The 19,999-nt window shown below is 29.8% G+C and overlaps 3 protein-coding genes across 3 annotated transcripts; 1 reads left to right on the top strand and 2 right to left on the bottom strand.

Moving 5' to 3' along the window:
* Window positions 1-4,627: 4,627 nt before the first annotated feature.
* LOC110613375 (cytochrome P450 CYP82D47) lies at window positions 4,628-6,685 on the top strand. The gene is made up of 2 exons (XM_021754461.2): window positions 4,628-5,624; window positions 5,699-6,685. The coding sequence occupies exons 1-2, from the start codon at window positions 4,674-4,676 to the stop codon at window positions 6,317-6,319; spliced, it is 1,572 nt and encodes a 523-aa protein (XP_021610153.2). The 5' UTR covers window positions 4,628-4,673; the 3' UTR covers window positions 6,320-6,685.
* Window positions 6,686-13,533: 6,848 nt separating this feature from the next.
* LOC110612614 (probable protein S-acyltransferase 7) lies at window positions 13,534-16,051 on the bottom strand. Its single transcript, XM_043956277.1, has 3 exons — window positions 15,069-16,051; window positions 14,422-14,655; window positions 13,534-14,302 (listed from the first exon to the last, which is right to left on the bottom strand). The coding sequence occupies exons 1-3, from the start codon at window positions 15,375-15,377 to the stop codon at window positions 13,781-13,783; spliced, it is 1,065 nt and encodes a 354-aa protein (XP_043812212.1). The 5' UTR covers window positions 15,378-16,051; the 3' UTR covers window positions 13,534-13,780.
* Window positions 16,052-17,355: 1,304 nt separating this feature from the next.
* Window positions 17,356-19,026, bottom strand: LOC110612613 (F-box/kelch-repeat protein At3g23880). The gene has a single exon (XM_043956278.1). It carries the CDS (start codon window positions 18,757-18,759, stop codon window positions 17,980-17,982), a length of 780 nt encoding a protein of 259 aa, XP_043812213.1. The 5' UTR covers window positions 18,760-19,026; the 3' UTR covers window positions 17,356-17,979.
* Between the last annotated feature and the right edge of the window lie 973 nt (window positions 19,027-19,999).

The following is a 19,999-nucleotide window of genomic DNA, read 5'->3' as shown; positions in this document are numbered from 1 at the left end:
ATATAATTAAATAAAAATAAACTAATTAAATTTAGATATTATATTTTAAATAATAAAAAAGAAAAAATATCTAATTAATTTTATAAATTTTATACTTTTAAAATTTGTAAATTAAAAAAAAAAAAGTTAACTTCAAAATAAAAATTATAACTTAAAATTTAACTTTTCAAAATTAAAAAAATTAAATTAATTTTTGTATATTATTTTAATTTTTTATAAATGTGATTAGTTTTTATTTTGTAAAAATTAAAAAATAAAATATACTTTATACATGATTTTAGTTTCTTTTTAAAAAAATGTAGCTACGTTTAAATTTTGCATGAATTAAAAAATTAAATAATTTTTACATATTAGTTTATTTTTTTTCTTCAAAAATATGGTTAATTTTAATTGTTCATAAATTTTAAAATAATTATGTATATTATTTTAACTTTTGTTAGAAATGTGACTAATTTTAATTTTTTAAAAATTAAAAAATAAAAATAATTAAATAAAAATATTATATTTTAATAATAATATAAATAAAAAAATCTAATTAAAATTGTATTTAAACCAAATATATTGAATATAAAATAATTATTTTTTAGTTAATCGATAAAAAAAATATATAAATCATATAAAATATTTATACTAATCATTTAACTAAATTTATTGGTTTGAATTGAATAAGAGATTTTATAGATCGAACTGATTCATGAACCCTCCTAATTTGAATTGTAAATTTTATTAAATTTTAAGGACTATAAGGTAAATTAACTTTAATAATAATAATAATAATAATACCGGATATTAATTTTAATTTTTTTTCTTTTAAGCAGAAGCTTAATATAGTGCAATAAATTTTACCACATCTATTAAGTGCATAATTTTTATTTTCATTCTGGTCTGAAAAATAATTTTTTTTTTTTTTAAATTATGATATGTGTACATGAAATTTAGAAGGATCATATGCGAATCCATCCATCCGGTTTAATAAGACACTAGAAAACCTGATATATGGAGTATAAAGATCCACTAACATTCCTGACTTTACTCTTTTCTAGAACAGACAAACTGACCACTTCAAGATTCAAATCACGAATGAAAATTAAATATAAATTTACACCGATCTCAGTAATCGAGAAGCCTCTAATGTGAATTGAGTGAACTGAGCACATTTAGTGAGAATAGAGAATGGAGTCGACTTCCAAAATACCGGTCACCTCCTCGGCACATCACTAAAATTATAATTGCAGCATGCAGTAAAACTGATTGATATGATATACACGATGAATATGGTATCAGCTAACCGACTTAATATTTATTAATCGATTAATAGTTATTAATGAGTCGTCTGACATAACTGTCATAACATGTCATCATTCAATCTGATGGGACATAAATCAAAGAGTACCAAGATAATCAGAATATTAATACTCTTGAATCAACCATATTTAAAACATATAATTTTTTGAAAAAATTACTCATTGAAATTTTTTTTCAAACCTTAATTTATCCGAATCAGTATTAAACTCTATCGATTTTCAACAACCCATCAATATCTATTAACTTCCTCATAAGATTAAACTCTTATTATGAGTACACACCCTATTAAATCTCCCGTATCTCAATTTTTTATTTATTTATTTTTATTTTAAAAAAATAGATATTAACTTCTAACTATTTGATATCGTAGTTATCTCGAGATCTAAAGGTTTAAAATTTGAATCTAATAAAATCTAGCTGTACCAAAAAAGTAAGAAATTTTATTTTTAATTTTACCAATTCTTTCATCTCTTTTACTTAATTTAGTTGTTAATTACTGATTTAAAAAAATACCACTTATTCCCTCCATTGATTTGAAATTAAAAAGTTCTAACGAAATTAATTTCTTTTCTTTATATTTTTATTTAAAATAAAAGGTTTATTTTTTAAAAAATATTAAAAAATTATTTTTTATAGTTTCATTGTAATTTAAAAATAATATATATAATAATGTTATAAGATATTCAATGTGGAAAAATTAATTTAATTTTTTATTATAACAATATTTTTAATTAATTAATTATTTATTTTAAAGATTAAAAAATGTATTAAAGTACTTTTTAAAAAATATTTTTTATGAAATAAATAGAATTATGCCGCACTCCAGGGAGAAGAATACTAACGGGTGTTGATCCGTTGGTGGTGATGGTTGAGGAGAAAGAAGACGTGCTGCTGGGTAAGGGCTGTGGAGGATTGGGTTTGGGTCATTCCTTGGTCTGGCTCCGGTTAGCTGGGCTTAAGTGCTGGAGTTTGGTGTTTTATAGGATTTTTTTTTTCCCGAATTTTATAGCATTGTTAAACGAAATGATTTCATATCAATAATAATAAAAAACTATCGGCAGCCAGTCTAAAATAAATCTATTTATTAATACTAAAAAAATATTTTTTATATTTTATAACCATTTGGATAATAAGAAGAATTATATAATAAATAATATTTTCTTATTAATTTTTTTTTACTTGGAAAGAAAAATTTTAATTTTTTTAATTTATAAATTTTATTTTATAAAAAAACAGAAGCACAGAAAAAATAAAATGGCCTTATGTTGCGATCAAACATATATGAATCCACGAGAATATTAGACTATGTATTTTTTAAATGAGAATTTTCCATTACTATGCTATTTAAGAGAAAAATAAATAATTTTTGCTAAAAACAAATCTTTGTAATAGTGATAGAATTTTGTAAAAAATATATGACAACAGTGTATCAATAAATATGTTACTAATATTATTTAATTTTTGTACTGTAAAATTAATAAGTTAAAAATAATAAAATATAATTTTATAATAATATATGATGAAAAATAATTAAAAATATTTTTTATAATAAAAATTATGTTATAAATAATATTACAAAATTAATAATATTACGCTGCCACCACTCGAGATGCCGACTTTCTTCTCCGCGATGCTCCACGCTTGCCGCCGCTCGCTGCCCGTTGCTACTGCCGCGCAGTTCTTTAATTTTCGGTGCCTCTTTCTCCCTTTTTGAATTTAATCAAAAGAATTAAGATTAGTTTTAATTTTGTAATAAATTGAAGTTGTAAATATTTTTATGGATGATTTATGAAAAATATTGTTTTATCAAGATTTATGTTTATTATTTTTAATTTTTTTTATATTGATGTTAAATTTGTTGAATTGATAAATAAGCAGTATTGGGTTTATTAAATTAATGGATAATTAATGTTGAATTTATTTAATAAGTGTATGATTAGATTTAAAATTATTTTAATTAAAATTAAATTAGTGTATAAATTATTAAATTGATGTTGAGTAATTATTAAAGTAAAATATTTTTTTTTGAATTTTAAAAATATTTTATATTTAAAATTTAAATTTGAGATATTTAATTAAGAGAGAATGAATTCGTGTCCGTTGAATATATTATTGATTATAAAAATATATTTTGTGTGGCGTGTGTATATACATTTTAATCATGCCCAAAATTACAAAAACTCCTAAAAAAAATTTCACCATGTGTAGAGTGTGTATATATATATACACATTTTAATCATGCACGAAATTACACCTAACTCCTAAAAACCAATAATACAAAAGAAAGTCACAAAAGTCTTCTTATTTGTTCTCTTCTTAAAATTTTCACATTATATATATATTATATTTTTCACAGCTCAGATTCCAATACAAATGACAAGTGGAGCCGCCTGTTTGGAGATCTGACAAGAAGAAAGACAGCAGGCCAGTCACTTCGCAGTCCTGTCTACTTACACAGTTGAAAAGAATTAAATAGCCACCTGACATGGAGAGAGTCTCTGAAGTATCCATACATACAAACCAAAGTGACAAGAGGAGTGGTTTTATAATAGAGGGACCGTTACATGTCACTAACGGATAAGAGAGTGTGTATATACATTTTAATCATGCCCGAAATTACAAAAACTCCTAAAAAAAATTTCACCATGTGTGGAGTGTGTGTATATATATATACACATTTTAATCATGCACGAAATTACACCAACTCCTAAAAAAGATTACACCAATAATACAAAAGAAAGTCACAAAAGTCTTCTTATTTGTTCTCTTTTTAAAATTTTCACATTATATATATATTATATTTTTCACAGCTCATATTCCAATACAAATGACAAGTGGAGCCGCCTGTTTGGAGATCTGACAAGAAGAAAGACAGCAGGCCAGTCACTTCGCAGTCCTGTCTACTTACACGTCGAAAAGAATTAAATGGCCACCTGACATGGAGAGAGTCTCAGAAGTATCCATACATACAAACCAAAGTGACAAGAGGAGTGGTTCTATAATAGAGGGACCGTTACATGTCACTAACGAACAAGAAAGAAAATAGCATAAAAAAGGAGGCACACGGGGACAAACTTACATACACACAAAATCTTATTCTCTGGATCTAATCAATGCGAAATCAAAAAATCTATAACAAAGTTAGAAAAAAAAAACCTAATAAAACATCTAAATTGTATAAAAGGTATAAGTACAATACATTTAAAATATTTTAAATAATTTTTTTTCCAAAAAAAAGAAAGAAAAAGATAAACATTATTTCTCTTTAGTTAGATTTCACACACCCCTTCCTCTCTCCTCTCACCGTTATAAATGATCTTGTTTTGTATTTAACATAAAACATCCTTCAAATATTTGAAGACAGCCAAATGGAGTCTCTTTCTCCCTTCGCAGCCACTATTATGGTCGTTATACTTTCTTTTATATCTTGGTTCATATACTCTTCGTCTTGGACTTGGAAAAAGACATGCATGAAGAGAGCACCGCCGGAAGCTGCTGGTGCTTGGCCTGTTATTGGCCATCTTCATCTCCTAGGAGGTTCACAGTCACCTCTCTCAGTCCTGGGAAAAATGGCTGACAAGTACGGTCCCATATTTACAATCAAGCTTGGTGTTCATCGAACACTTGTCGTAAGTAACTGGGAGATTGCCAAGGAGTGTTTCACTTCCAATGACAAAACGTTTGCTAATCGACCAAAGGCACTTGCCATGGAAATTTTAGGCTATGATTATTCCATGTTTGGCTTCAGTCCTTACGGAGAATACTGGTGTCAAATTCGTAAGATAGTCACACTTGAGCTTCTGTCCAATCAGCGGCTTGAGATGTTAAAGCATGTTAGGGAAGCTGAGGTAAAGGCTGCCATAAAAGGGTTGTACAAGGAATGGATCAAGAACAAAAGTAACACCGATAAGCTTACTGCAGAGATGAAGAGATGGTTCTGGGACATAACTTTGAATGTGGTACTAAAGATTATTGTAGGGAAGCGATATGTGGAGTATGAAAATGGTAGCAAGGGTGAAGATGATGCATGGCGAGAAGCTCTTAGGGAATTTATGGAACTTTTAGGGAAATTTGTGGTATCAGATGCGTTACCATATTTAAGGTGGTTGGATTTGGGAGGAATGGAGAGGAAGATGAAGAAGACCCTCAAAAACCTCGACCATGTTGTTCAAGAATGGTTAGAAGAACGTAAGAAGAAGAAAGGAACAGACAAAACAAAGGGCGAGGAAGATTTCATGGAGGCTCTGATGTCCATTTTAAATGACGCAAAACAGTTTTCCAGTCGAGATGTCGATACCATTAACAAAGCTACGTGCCTGGTACGCCATTATCAAAATAACATGTTTATACTGATATTTAAACTGATATTATTTGCTTGAATTAATTGATGCAGGTTCTTATTTTAGCAGCCTCGGAGACCTCAACAATTACAATGACTTGGGCTTTGTGTTTACTACTCAATAACCGTGATGTCCTAAAGAAGGCTCAAAATGAACTAGACATCCATGTCGGTCGAGAAAGGCAAGTGAAGGAGTCAGACACAAAGAGTTTGATTTACCTGCAAGCAATTATCAAGGAAACATTCAGATTATATCCTGCTGCGCCACAGCTGGTTCCCCACGAATCCATGGAAGAGTGCGTTATAAATGGCTACCATATTCAACCAAAGACACGCTTACTTATAAATGTTACGAAAATTCATAGAGACCCAAGTGTGTGGCTGAATCCTGAGAAATTTCAGCCGGAGAGGTTTCTCATCACCCACAAGGACGTTGACTTCAGGGGCCAAAACTTCGAGTTGATACCCTTTGGCAGTGGAAGAAGAATGTGCCCTGGAATCTCATTTGCTCTTCAAGTTTTGAACCTGACATTGGCAAGTTTTTTGCATGCGTTTGAAATTGAAACTTTATCAGACAGTCCAATTGATATGACTGAATCAGGTGGAATAACCAACTATAAGGTTACCCCTTTAGAAGTTGTTCTTACTCCACGCCTTCCTGCTCACCTCTACTAGCTACTATGTTCGTATGTGATATGTAACCTCAAACTTCGTAAGCTTTTCCCTTTGAAAAAATGTTGCACTATCATTTTCTTTTACCTAATAAAAACTGGAGGTGTTGGGTTTGGGTCTGTTTTACGAAGATGGTGGTTGGGTGCCTAAGCTCTTGGGTGTGTGGATGCCTAGGGTTCCTTGGACTATGCTGAGTCCTGGGTTGGGCTGAGTTAGATGGTTTTGGAAGAGTTCTTTGGGTTGTGCTAGTTTGCATGTATTCTAAGCTTTTTTTAGGCCTATTTTCTTTGTACAGTCCACTCGGCCTTTGCTGTGTAGTTTAAAATAACAATAATAAAACATGTATGTATCATACACAATTGCATGGTTAATCAAATTGAATAGCTCAAACAGTAGCATACACAATTGCATATCAGTTTCGCACTCAGTACATGGGAAGTTAGCGTCAAATGTCAATTCGACCGTTGCTAATACAGTTCATGCCTCATGTTGCTACAGATGAGCACCAAATTGTTATGGTGATATCATGCACAATTATTTTTTACTATTTGAAATAATGAAAAATAACATATGAAAACTAATTTTTTCATGTAATATCACAGTTTAAGCTATACTTTTTTATAAGAGATGACTTCAAGCAATAATAAAAAAAGACATATGGATTTAAAAGTGAGAAAAATAAGAAAAAAACCATTATGTTTGACTAAAATCTTTTCATGATAAAACATCATTCTTTTTTATTTCAAAAATAGTTCAAAAAATCAAATGATGGAAAAAATAATTTAGAGCTAGTATTTAAATCTAGTTAATTTTAAAATTAGAAAAAAATATAATTTTTATTTTAAAATTAAAATATACAAATATACAACTCTTAAAAAATCTTATTCCAATTAAAAAAACCAAAAATTTTTTGGCAAACTGAATACTAAATATTTGATACACCATTATAAATTACCTGACTTAGACGGATAAAAGAGCATGTAAATAGCTGAATTTGTTATTAAGGATTCTTCCGAAACATATGATCTTAAACAATAAAGTTTCTTCAACTTCGTAACAGTAGTTAACTTTCTTCAGATTAGATATGTAGGTTTTAATTTTATTTTGACCAACTTATTTATACCTTACGATTGACTTTGTTCACAATTGATGACCGTCAGACTTTTTACACCCTAAAATAAGACCGGATATCGGAGAAAAATACAGACTCAAAACCCATCAAGCTATTCTCAAGCAGACTAGCCCAACGTTGTAGGCTCTAGTTTAGCGACATGAAGCAGGTCGAACCAGCCATACTTGCGAGCCTACTAGAAGATAGCCTAGTCCAGTGACATGATAGAAAATAGGAGAGCAGACTCAGTCACCTCGCAACCCTACCAGTATGTGTGTCTAGGGAATTAAATGGCTGCCTGACAGAGAGGAGTACGTTAGCATCTCTATATGTACGAGTCTGAGTGACCGTAGTAGGATGGCGGTTATGCGTCACTAGAGAATAAAAGAAAAAGGGATAAAGGAGAGAGGCGATCTTCCTTGGTTAAGCTTATACTCACACTGTAAATCCTATTTTTCTAGATCTCAGAATATCAACAATGAATCGAGTTTAAGTAAATAGCAAAATTACTTTTATGTGGTGCATGTATTATGATATTTTGATTTATATTTTCAAAATTGAGTATTAGCATGTTTGATTTCAAGAGATGATCATAAATTGTTTAAGTCATTAGAGTGAATTCACTATCATAAACAAAACAAAGTAAAACAAATGAAAATGAATTTTTAATTTTGAGAATCGAAAAACACTAAAATATTAGTATACATATAAAATTTTATTTGTGTGGTTGATTTGAAGAAAAATTAAAATTCAATACTTAATTGAATTCAATAGAATTGGTTATAATTCAGATTAATTCCTTTAAATTTTGATGAAATTTGAAATGAATTCCATAATATTTACATAATAATGTTTTATTAATTAAATTTGTTAAACTATTTAAATTTATCCATTAAAAAAACTATTTAAATTTAAAAAAATAAATTTTAAATTTTTATAAATAAAAGTCTTGTATGAATGATATTTTATTAATTAATGATTTTTATAGATTATTTAAATTTAAAAAATAATTTAATTTAAAAAAATATAAATTTAATAGGTAATAGATTAGATAATTTAAATTTAAAATACTTAAATATAAATAAATATTATTTTTATAGATAATAGGTTAGATTATTTAAATTTTAAAAAAAATAAAGTAAAAATATTGTTTGTATAGATAATGAATTAGATAATTTAATTTAAAAATAAATAAATTTTATGATAAATATTATATTAAATTATTATATTATTTTAATAATATTATTTTTTTATTAGAAAGAATTTTTTTATTATATAATTTTTTTATTAGTTAATTAATAAATAATTATTTTATATTTAATTATATATTTTAATTTTAACTTTGCATTTTCTTGTTTAATTTGTATGTTTGGTTTAAATATAATATTTTATTTTTATTATTATTAAGAATATAATATCTCAAATTAATTATTTTTATTTTTATTTTTTAATTTGTAAAAAAATTAAAATTAGCCATATTTTATAAATACATTATTTTATTTTTTTACAATTATTTCACATGTAATAATTTTTTAATTTTTATAAAATTAAAATTAATCACATTTCTAAAAAGTTAAATTTAGTGATAAAATTAAAAACCAAGACCATTATTTTATATATAATAATATTAAACACAATTTGTTTAACTCCAACAGCAGCAACTATAGCTGCGGAAATACAAACTACATCATAATAAATCAGAGGGGCATAAAACATTTCTTTCTAAACTTGCTTATCCCAAGGAAATATAACTTCCTTTAATACTACAGCCCTAAAATTATAAAAGATATATAATGAAATTGAAGATTATATATGTGATCAAATATAATTTCCATGAAGATTGAAATGACATTGCCGTTGAAGGAACTATAACTTTTCCTGTTGAAGGAAATATAACGTTGTACTGCATCCATATCCCAATTCTCCATGTAGTGGCATGGGTGGACAAGGCAAAAGTATACCTGGTATAACACAGATGAGCGTCTGATTTTTTTTTTTTTATTTAATGATGGGTCTGACAGACTGCTCAAAACTTATATTATATCAACAATCTTGTACAAGCTATTGTCTGTTTCAATAGATAAATTTTTTAAAAAATTATAACGCTAAAACAACAATACTAAGAATATAATACATACAATAATCAATTACTACCTGATGCTTTCAACATTTCAAGTGTATTCGCATACTTTACCCATTCAATAGATGTTTGGAAGTAGCGAAATTGCTCCCATATAGTGCATATGCCATGACGGTCCATTCATGTTTCCAAAATTGAGTATTAGTACTATTGGTTTCGAGGAATTGTCATAAATTGTTTAAATCATGGATAATCTCAGAGTCAATTAGCTGTCACAAAATAAAATAAATGAAAATAAATTTTTAATTTTGAGAATTAAAAACATTAAAATATGTCTATGTATATACCTGATTAGCATTGAAGGGAATCTTTTTACTTTTTTTGTAATTGAGACTCTTGCCACCGAGAGGAACGGGCCACAATCCATGTAAGGTGAACCTATTCTCAATATAAGGAGTTTTACAAGAATAAAACTTGCAAAATGCTAGAGGCCACCGAAGTGTTAAGTAAAATGCATCGTTAATGTTGAAAGGATGAAAAATAGCAAGTAATAGAACGAGAAACACTATGTTCACAGTTTGAATAAAACATTTGGACTTCTATTGTGTAGTTGGGTATAAGAAACTACACACAAGTAATCTTATATATATAGGGGAGGAGAGAGGAGGAAGAAGGAAGGAGGAAGGGAAGTATAATGTGCATTCACACATATTATTCTATATATAGAGGGGAGGGGAGAGGAGGAAGGGAACTATAACGTGCATTTACACATATTTCAAGTATAAACTAATAAAATATTATTTTTATAAAATTTTTAAAGATAATTTAGATGGCAAGAGGTATATAAACATATATTATTTATTTTTAAAGGAGATTCGGCAATAGTAAGAAATGTCATGCATGTTTGGTTCATGGACTTCAGAGACATTATGTTTATGCGAATATAAATTTCACGCGTTTTGTATGTAATAACTACCCATCACATGCATTACTAATCGGTTCTTATTTATAGTTTAAGCACGCTTTTGAAATTGAGACTTCTTATATAAATGTTAATTAGTATTTTATTTTTCTTTTATTTTTTAAGAAATTAAAGAGAAAGAATATTAATTTTTTAGTTTTTAATTTTACATACAAATAAATTATAAATTAATAAAATATTATTATTTTTATAGAAATTTTTAAGATTAATCAAGTGGCAAGAAAGGTATAAAAAAATATATATTACTTATTTTTAGAGAAGGTTTAACAATAGTAAGAAAGATCGTGCGTGCTTAGTTCCTGAAGTACGGAGAGATCATGTTTGTGTGAATATGAATTTTAGCTGCTTTGACTGGGATAACAACTTATAACTATGCATTCCAAATCGGTTGAACCCTTAAAATTAATTCCCAATCAACTTATCTATACAGTATCACGTGTTTTGTCCGTAATAACAATCCATCACCATGCATTACACTATTTTTAGTCTATTCCCAATATAAGTTAATTAAATACTAATTTAATTAGAGATATGTAAACAAAATGTTAAAAAAATTAATAAAATAATTGTTAATTAAAAGTAAATAAATAATATATCAGTGAGCCTGAGTGATATTTTCAAAATTTTTTAAAAAATAACAAGTTAATGAAATGTTTTTCTTATTTCTCATTGTATTTTAATAACATAATATCAATTATTTTACCAAAATAATTAATCTTATATTAAGCAAATAATGGCAGCCGTCCAAACAACTCTTCATAATTTTACACACTATCTGACTTTTAAGGGAGGACAGCTTTAGTTTCAAATATGTACTTTAGGAATCAAGAACGGAGTCAGCTTTAATTTCAAATATGTACTTAGGAATTAAGGACGGAGTCAGCTTTAGTTTCAATTATGTACTTAGGAATCAAGGACGGAGTTAGCTTTAGTTTGTACTTAGGAATCAAGGACGGAGTCAACTTTAGTTTCAAATATGTACTTTAGAAATCAAGGACGGAGTCAGCTTTAGTTTCAAATATGTACTTAGGAATCAAGAACGGAGTCAGCTTTAATTTCAAATATGTACTTAGGAATTAAGGACGGAGTCAGCTTTAGTTTCAATTATGTACTTAGGAATCAAGGACGGAGTCGGCTTTAGTTTGTACTTAGAAATCAAGGACGGAGTCAGCTTTAGTTTCAAATATGTACTTTAGAAATCAAGGACGGAGTCAGCTTTAGTTTCAAATATGTACTTAGGAATCAAGAATGGAGTCGGCTTTAGTTTCAAATATGTACTTAGGAATCAAGGACGGACCCAACTTTAGTTTTAGTTATGTACTTAGAAATCAAAGATGGAGTCAGCGTCGATAAGGGCCTCTAGGTTGGCTGAAAATTTTAAAATTATGTGGAGTTATTTAAGTAATTTTATTTATAATATAAAAATTATCATGAAATTTTTGTATATTTAAAAATTTTATTAATTAATTTTTATTTTAAAATTATTCAATTAAAATATTTTATATTTATATTTTATAAAAATAAATTTTTTGATCTTTTTATCAACTAAATTATTATCTGCATTTACTACTATTTATTTAGTTTATTTAATTTAATTATTTATTTTATTTTATCTCTCTCATTTTCTATTTTTTTCAATTTTAAAAATTTATTTTTCATCTTTAAAATTTCAATTTTAATATATAAATTTTTTAAAAATTATTTATCACTGCATAAATGAATTTTATATACTATTTTTATTATTAAAAAGTAAATCTCATTTAATTAGTTTATAACCTATTTATATAATTAAAATTATTTGTTAAATTATTTAAATTTAAAAAAATAATATTTAAATTTTTATAAAAAAAAGTGTTTTATGAATAATATTTTATTAATTAATAAGTTTTATGGACTATTTAAATTTAAAAAAGTTGAACATAAAATCCTCCTTTCAGTTTGATCTCTCTTTTCAGTCTTATTTATTTAGAGACCCAATGAAATAAATTTATTGAACGAAAATAATGACATTTTAATTAGAGAAGAACAGGCAAACCACTTTAACTTCTGATTCAGTTCCATCGCTTACCTTTACTTTGCATTCCTTACTATTTTGCTCAGCCCTCTTGAAGATTATCTTTCTATTTTCAGCTTTTTTACCTTTGGTTCTGATTCTTCAACAATGACCATTCCTGGCTCTCTTCCTTTTCTTTAGCACAGATTTAGAGATTATAGCCGCTGCTTTGATTTCTTCAACAATCTTTAATCATATAGAAACATTCAATGTATCAATGAGATGGAGAATAGGATTTAAAAGGCTTGATAACGTTGATAACTTTGCAAACAGGACTTGCAATACTTGCATGGACTTGAGTCGCACCATCAAGTGATTTCGAATTGACGACAGAGACCATCGAATTGATGCGTCTGCGACTAGATGATAAAGGCTTAATGGCGTTGTGACTTGACGATAGGGGCTCAACGGCACTGCAACTCGACGACTTAGGCTCGATGAAATAGAGAATAGGATTTGCAAGTAAATGTGGGTGTGGTCGCACAAAGGTGTTGTGGGCCGCGAGTGAGGCTTATTCTAGAACCTGGAAGAAGAAAAAGAATACAGTGAATGTTTAGGGATTTTTAGATTTTAGGTTTGGGAATAGACTGGGCTAGAGTTTTAATTTTATGGTTTGGGTGAATGATGGGTAGATGGGTATATTTAAGAGATAAGTTCTTTCACTTTTTAGTTTTATCATATTAACGCAAATAAATCGAATCAAATCAAAAATTAAAACTCTTAAAATTCATTAATCGAATCAAATTGATTGAATCGGTTCAGTTTCGTTTTTGGATTATAGCCGAAAAGGCTCACCTCTAAAAATGGGAGAGAAAAAGATAGCTACCAAAAGAGCTGTTCAAACAAATTATGGCATAGTCCAATTTAGCTCTACATGACCCATTCATTAATAATACAGCAACCCACAAGCTACTTAATAGGGAGTCAGCAAGGATGGCGGTTGAACTTGATGTCCCCACATTGGAGAGGGACATAAAACAACAGTAAGTGGTTACACAAGTGAAGTGAAATCAAATTATATGCCATCTAATTCCACAAATACAAACTAAAACTTGAAAAAGAAGCAATCTCACTCGTACAACAATACATCATTCCATCACACCCGCTACATGAACAATGGCCAAACCAATGCTTCCAAACACCCAGCTAAAAAGGTTCCCCAACATTGCAAATCTTAGTTTGGAACTTGGACTCAAGTGGTCCCAACTTGTACTCAACTGATCTATCGAAACTTGGTTCTATGAAACTCGTTTCTCAGTTGTCAAGCTACCACTGCTACTCCCACCCACATGGTTTGGTTCCCTTACTCTGGCTGCCAAAGCAAGAACTTCAGGTGACATGTCCCAGCTTCCACTTTTTCTTCCCCAGCTAGATCTTCTTGGATGTATTCCACCATGGTCCCCTTCCTCCACTGCAGTCCTCACTTCCGGGGATAATTCACTTAAATTACCATCCTTTATGTTCAAGCGATCATTGTTTGTGACTTGCCCCTCAACATTATCAGCCATAGCACCCATATCTCCCCACACAGTTTTCCTGCCCATTTCTATGTCATCCACAGCTTTTCCCATATTAGGACTCATGAAACCTCCACCAATTGGCCGAGTTGGTAATGCAGGCTCTCTTGGCACCTTTGCCCTGAAATTGTTCTTGGACAAAGGAATAGCGGAGCAAAAGATTTCTTTAAAGTTCTCAACCACACCTTTATTATAAGGATTTGCCCTCCTATCATATCGGTATCTAAAATTCTCATAAGTAGTCTGAAAAGCAGAAAAGAAACATAAAGTAAACATTAAACTTTAATCAACATCTTAAAACAGACACTTGAATTAAATCACAGGATGGATTTTGCTTAAATTAAGGAAAATGAGTTTCTTACTTGATTAGTACTGATGAGATATAAATGGAAGGCAGTAAGGCCACCGACAAACCACATTGATATGAAAGTGTAAACTATTAGCACAATGGAGGCAGGGGTTTTGATCATTGCTTTCAAAATTGATGTGTGCTCAGAAGACATGATCCTCCTAATGTAGACCCAGCAGAACACAAAAACATATATACAAAGAAGGGTTGTTGAGAAGACAAACATGAAGAAGAATCGATAATTTCTCAGCATCAGAAAATTTTCCTTTAGACACATTATCCACAAATTAACAAGGAAAGATATTGGGTGACGATCAAATTTACTGCAACAATTGTCAACCCCATACCAGAAACATGTTTCTGATAATATGTGAACAAAGTCTCATATAATATATTAATATTGATCCAGTTTTTAAACATCTATTGGTCACACGATGTGGATAATATTTGAGACCAAATCAATCAAGCTTGTGTCCATGCAATTATCATCTTCTGTTTGGAACAGAAAAGAGTGAAATTCATCAGGAATGATGAAAAAGAAGAGAAGAAAAGACACAACCCAAATTAATACCTCACACTCAGAGGATAATATTATTTAGTACTAGTCACTAACAATTGAGCTTGGCAATAGTAAACAACTCTAAACAAGGGATCACTTACCAGCCCAATACATTGTCCAACCCAAGGACAGTGATGGTCAAATCGTTCTACGCAGTTATTGCATATTGAACAGTGTGAACAGCGAGGAGGTCTGTAAAGCATGCAAGTATCACAATACTTGATCTTCACAACTGCTCCATTGACCTCTACCTCCTTAATGCGTGGCAAACGTAACTGTGGAGTTTGTCCAGCACCAACATCTGCAGTTCCATCAAAGCCTTCTGGTTCTGGAGGATGTGCATTGCGGGGAATTATGCCAGGATCTCGTCCAGAGGTTAGGAGGAGAAGAACTAAATCCTGAGACATCATACATGTTAGAGTTCAATTTAATTGAAACTCAACACTATCTTTAAAATTCCATATGCAAAACAATCCTAGCATATTTAAAATTCCACCACCAGCCTAGCGGCCCTAGCCTGCATAAAAAATAAACACACTGAGGACATGTTTGAAACTTTTCAGCAGACTGTCACGTATAAGAAGAAGAGGTATAGGAATAGAGCTGGATAAGTGTTGTATTTTGGAGGGAAAAGCTGTTGAAGGCAGTTATACTGTTGAGATAGTTAAAGGCAGTTATTTTCCATTAGCCTTCTTTCTTTTGGTGAGAATATATGCAGCCATATCATGCATGCCAATAACTGAAGAAAGTAATAGTTGCAAAATGCATTACAAATATCCACAGCTCAAAAAGCACACCAATCAGAAGAGCCTCTAACTGGGAAAAAAAGACTACCATGGTTGACCATAAAATTGGTCCCATGCTTAAAATATTTAAAGAGAGTGTTGCTAAGGTTTAGGCAAATAATGATCTCATCCCCTAAAAGGTTCACCCATCTCAGAAGCACGCTTCAACACTTGGGCTAACTCCTGCAAACAATACTCTTCCTCTAACACCACTCACAGATCATAACAATTAGTTCAATAACTTCCATGTTCATGTACACAGCTAGATATGGAAATCTTTAGCCAATCCCACTGCTGACCACCCATTTAAATTATGCTCTAATTTCTGTAAAGGAAATTTACAAAGGCTTTCCTCTTAAGGAGCACTGTACCCAACCCCTAAGAATCTCTTTTCCTCTATCTTTATTGGGCTGAATGTACTGAGGTGAAGATGTGATTGGTTCGCAGTGAACTTAAGCTGATACACCAATGTAACAACAGCCCTATTCTGGATCTAATAAAATTCCATCCCAGTATCAGGGAAGATCTGGACAGCTGTCACATGAACAGGCAAATAAAATCTCATTGGAAAATAGTGCATGCTCTAGCAATAGCCAGGCAATCCTGCTGCTATATATATAGCATGAGAAAAAGCAACTATAAAGCGAAGTTTACAGAAAAAAGATCTAAAGGGACCATTCTACTTTGAGTTTTATTAAAAAATCCTTGCTGATTTAGAGTTCACATGATCACAGACCTGCTCCTCAGAGCAACGTCTACTAATTTTATGTATAACAAAAATTATGTGATTTAAGGATCTCAAAAAAATTTTTTTTTTAAAAAGATGTATTTAAACAAGAGAGAGAGAGCTCACATATATAGTGAATACAACAGCAACAGCCATTATTGATATTCCCAAGTGATCAAAAAAATCATCCTATCAGTTTTCTAGCGACAAAGATGCAGAAAATTTTTAAAAAGAAGATTTTGTAGAAGCTATTGTTGGGAATAATATCTGTTCCAATAGATCAATTTTTTAAAAAGATTATAATGTTACACTAAAAATATCAAAAATATGATACATACAATAATCGATTACTACCTACTAGTTATAATTAACAATCAGTGCCAATACTTACAAGCAATAACTATCGGTTATATCTAATATTTAAACTAAGATAGATCCTTAATTTAAGATATGGCTGAAATTAGTGATGGGTTTATAGAGAAAATAGCTTTCCAAAAGTTTAGATCTTTTAAGTATGAATCATGTAAGCGCTTAGATCTATTTTGATTGCCTTGCATATATAAAAGTAAGTTAGGATTTATTAATGAAGAGCATATTACCTAAAGAAGAGCCACATGAATTTTAAAAATGGATTAAAGCTGATAACATAGTGATATCTTGAAAATTGTCTATACTCTTATTTTAGTGTCCAATATAAGAGAATTTAAGTTGATTTGATTAAAGGTTTAGTGAGTGCAACAGGCTTAATTCTATCAAACTAAGAGAAAAATAAGTAAAGTCAAATATGATAAACAAAAAGTATTAAAAGATTCAATTGGACAATTTCTATCTTTATAGAATTAGATGATTTTCACTTAAGAGTCCAAAAAGATTTTCTTAAGAGTCCACAAAGAAGAAAAAGTCCTTTATTAACTGATTTCAGTTCTACCAATTGTATCAAACACAACATGAACTGAATACACAAGCAACATATTAATAAAAGTATTATAACTTTATATCAGTTGTAATTGATGAGAAGAAGCACAAGAGCTCTGATGAAATTAAGAGCTTCAACATTGAGCTGCATCTTCAGAATTTTGCTCATCTTCTAATTTGTTGCAACCCTTCAATGAAGTATGGGACTCCATGTAAGGGACAGCTTGCAAGTGATTGCTTGTATGTACTGCTCCTTCTAAAGGAACAGGGCTAATTGTTTCTTCAGGAGGGTTCCATACGAGCAAGTGTTGATTCCACGATGAGAAAAATAGCTCGCCCTTCCTTGAAAATCCTAATGGCAGGGCCATCCTCAAATATTCTGGGTGTGCTACAGTAAATAATTTAGTCCAAGACTCTTCAACTCCATATTCAGCAATACCCACAACTCCACATGACGATTAGTAGACAGGGACAAAACAACATGCTCATTCAAGCAAAGAATTGTCCGCCAAAAATAGAGAGAACTGAAAGCATCTGGTAGAGCTGTTGTTTTAATAACCTCATTGCTCAAGTCGAAAGAAACAATTAAGTCTCGACTATGGTCTCTCTCTTTTGCGCACCAATAAAATGTACCATTTGCACCCGTATGAGCTCTATGATCATAATTATACTCAGAGTCCCATTTTCGAACTTATAACTAGGCAACTCCCAAGAATTCAGAGAGACATCAAGTTTTCTCCAAGTATCATCCCTCAGACTATAGATCTCCGCCAGGTAATCACATTGGTTATCACCAGTCAAATACTCAAAAATCCTGAGTACTTTGTAATCACATGTTGTGGAGTCAAATCCAAATTCTACAATTTCCAGTGAAAAAGACTCGGAAGGAGGATGTGAAAGATTGGATTGAGGTAGTATCATAGTTTCAGAAGTAGTTGGGTTCCATAGAACAATATTACTCTCGTAGTTGTAAACATCATCCCATAACCCAAGCAAATACCCAAAGAAATATCCATCACGGAGGCAAATTACACCATTACAGCAAGAACCCACGATGTCAACGAAAGAGCATTTTTCCATTATATCATGAGGATATGGAATTTCTTGTGGGGGAGACATGTCAAATGTATCATTGCAAAGAAAAGAAAAAGCCAAATATTCAAACCTATAATCATCATATTTGACAAGGATTTGGGAATTGGTTGTAGAATCAGAACAAGAGAGTAGGTTTTTATATACAAAATTAGGATCAGAAATGAGAGCACACCAAGATCTGCAAACGCACCTGAACCTAACAACACTTCTAACGGGTAATTTGAACAAGATGTTGAACACCAAATGCTTGGGAAAATAATCAACAGCCATGGTAGATATTGGTTTTGTTGACGAGAGTCCTAAGCAAAATAGCTGAAAAATTGAAGGAAGGAGCACACTTCCCACAAGTAGAGAGATTTGTAAAAGGATAGAGCCTCAAATCCACCTAAAACAGAGGCTTGCACATAAGATCCCCAGTTTTGAGAGAGGGAGAGAGAGGAAGGAATGGAGAGGATGTTCGGAAAGGCGTATGAAATTGAAGAGGAGGGAGATGAACTTAGCCACCACCACCGTGTTTGATTCAATTTCAATTCCTAAAATTTTATGTAATTCAATTAGAATTCAATTCTACTTGTATGGGATTGGTTACAACTAACATTAATTCCTTTAAATTTTGATGAAATTTAAAATGAATTCAACATGTTTTATAAATTAAAATGCCCCTAATCAATTTTTTCCCCAATTATTTTTTATTTTATTAATTAATTAAATAAATAACTGAAAATTAATAAATTAATAAAAATATCAATAATTACAAAATAAATAATTATACTTTTTTTAATTTATATTTTTAATTATATTTTTATTATATTATATTAGTAAATTTGTAGATAAAAATTGAATAATTTTTTATTTTATTTTATAATTAATATGATATTAAGTAATAAAATTTATTTTAAAGTTTGATGAGCTATGGACTATTAAAGAGTTTGAATGGTGATATATAAATTAAATTGAGTTTAGTTACAAAATTAATTAAATTATGTATTATGATGAATGAAAATGATTTTAATTTAAATAAATTATTGAAAATAATTTTAATTTAAATAAATTATTAAAAAGTTTTAGTTTGGGATTAAAAAAATTAAAGTCATTTTATTAAATTAGTGAAAAATTATAATGAGACGGGAGCACATTATATTCTATGTTTTTTAAATACTTTTATGTTAAGCCCTAAAGTTTTGATTGCTTGAAGAAAATGTTGGAGTAGTGAGAAAGAAAGGGAAAGCGAAAGAGAAAGAGAAAGGGGGAGAAGATACAAGAAATAGCATAAAAGGAGGAAAAGAAAGGAAAAGGACAGAAAAAGAGAAGAAATTTTAGAAAGAGAATGAAATTATTATTACTTGAGTGGATGATAGCTCAGCACAATTGAAGTTATAACCTTTTGTTTTGTTGGACATAATTTATTTTGTAAAAAAGAATTTAAAATTTTTTTTATAGATTTATGCAAAATTTTATTTTTTTTAAGATAAAAATAATTAATTTTTTTATTCAAAATAAAACAATTATT

Source organism: Manihot esculenta, chromosome 4, assembly GCF_001659605.2.
Source record: "Manihot esculenta cultivar AM560-2 chromosome 4, M.esculenta_v8, whole genome shotgun sequence".
In the NCBI taxonomy this organism is placed as follows: Eukaryota; Viridiplantae; Streptophyta; class Magnoliopsida; order Malpighiales; family Euphorbiaceae; genus Manihot; species Manihot esculenta.
Note: the sequence above shows the minus strand (reverse complement) of the source record. Positions and strands in the feature narration are given on the sequence as shown.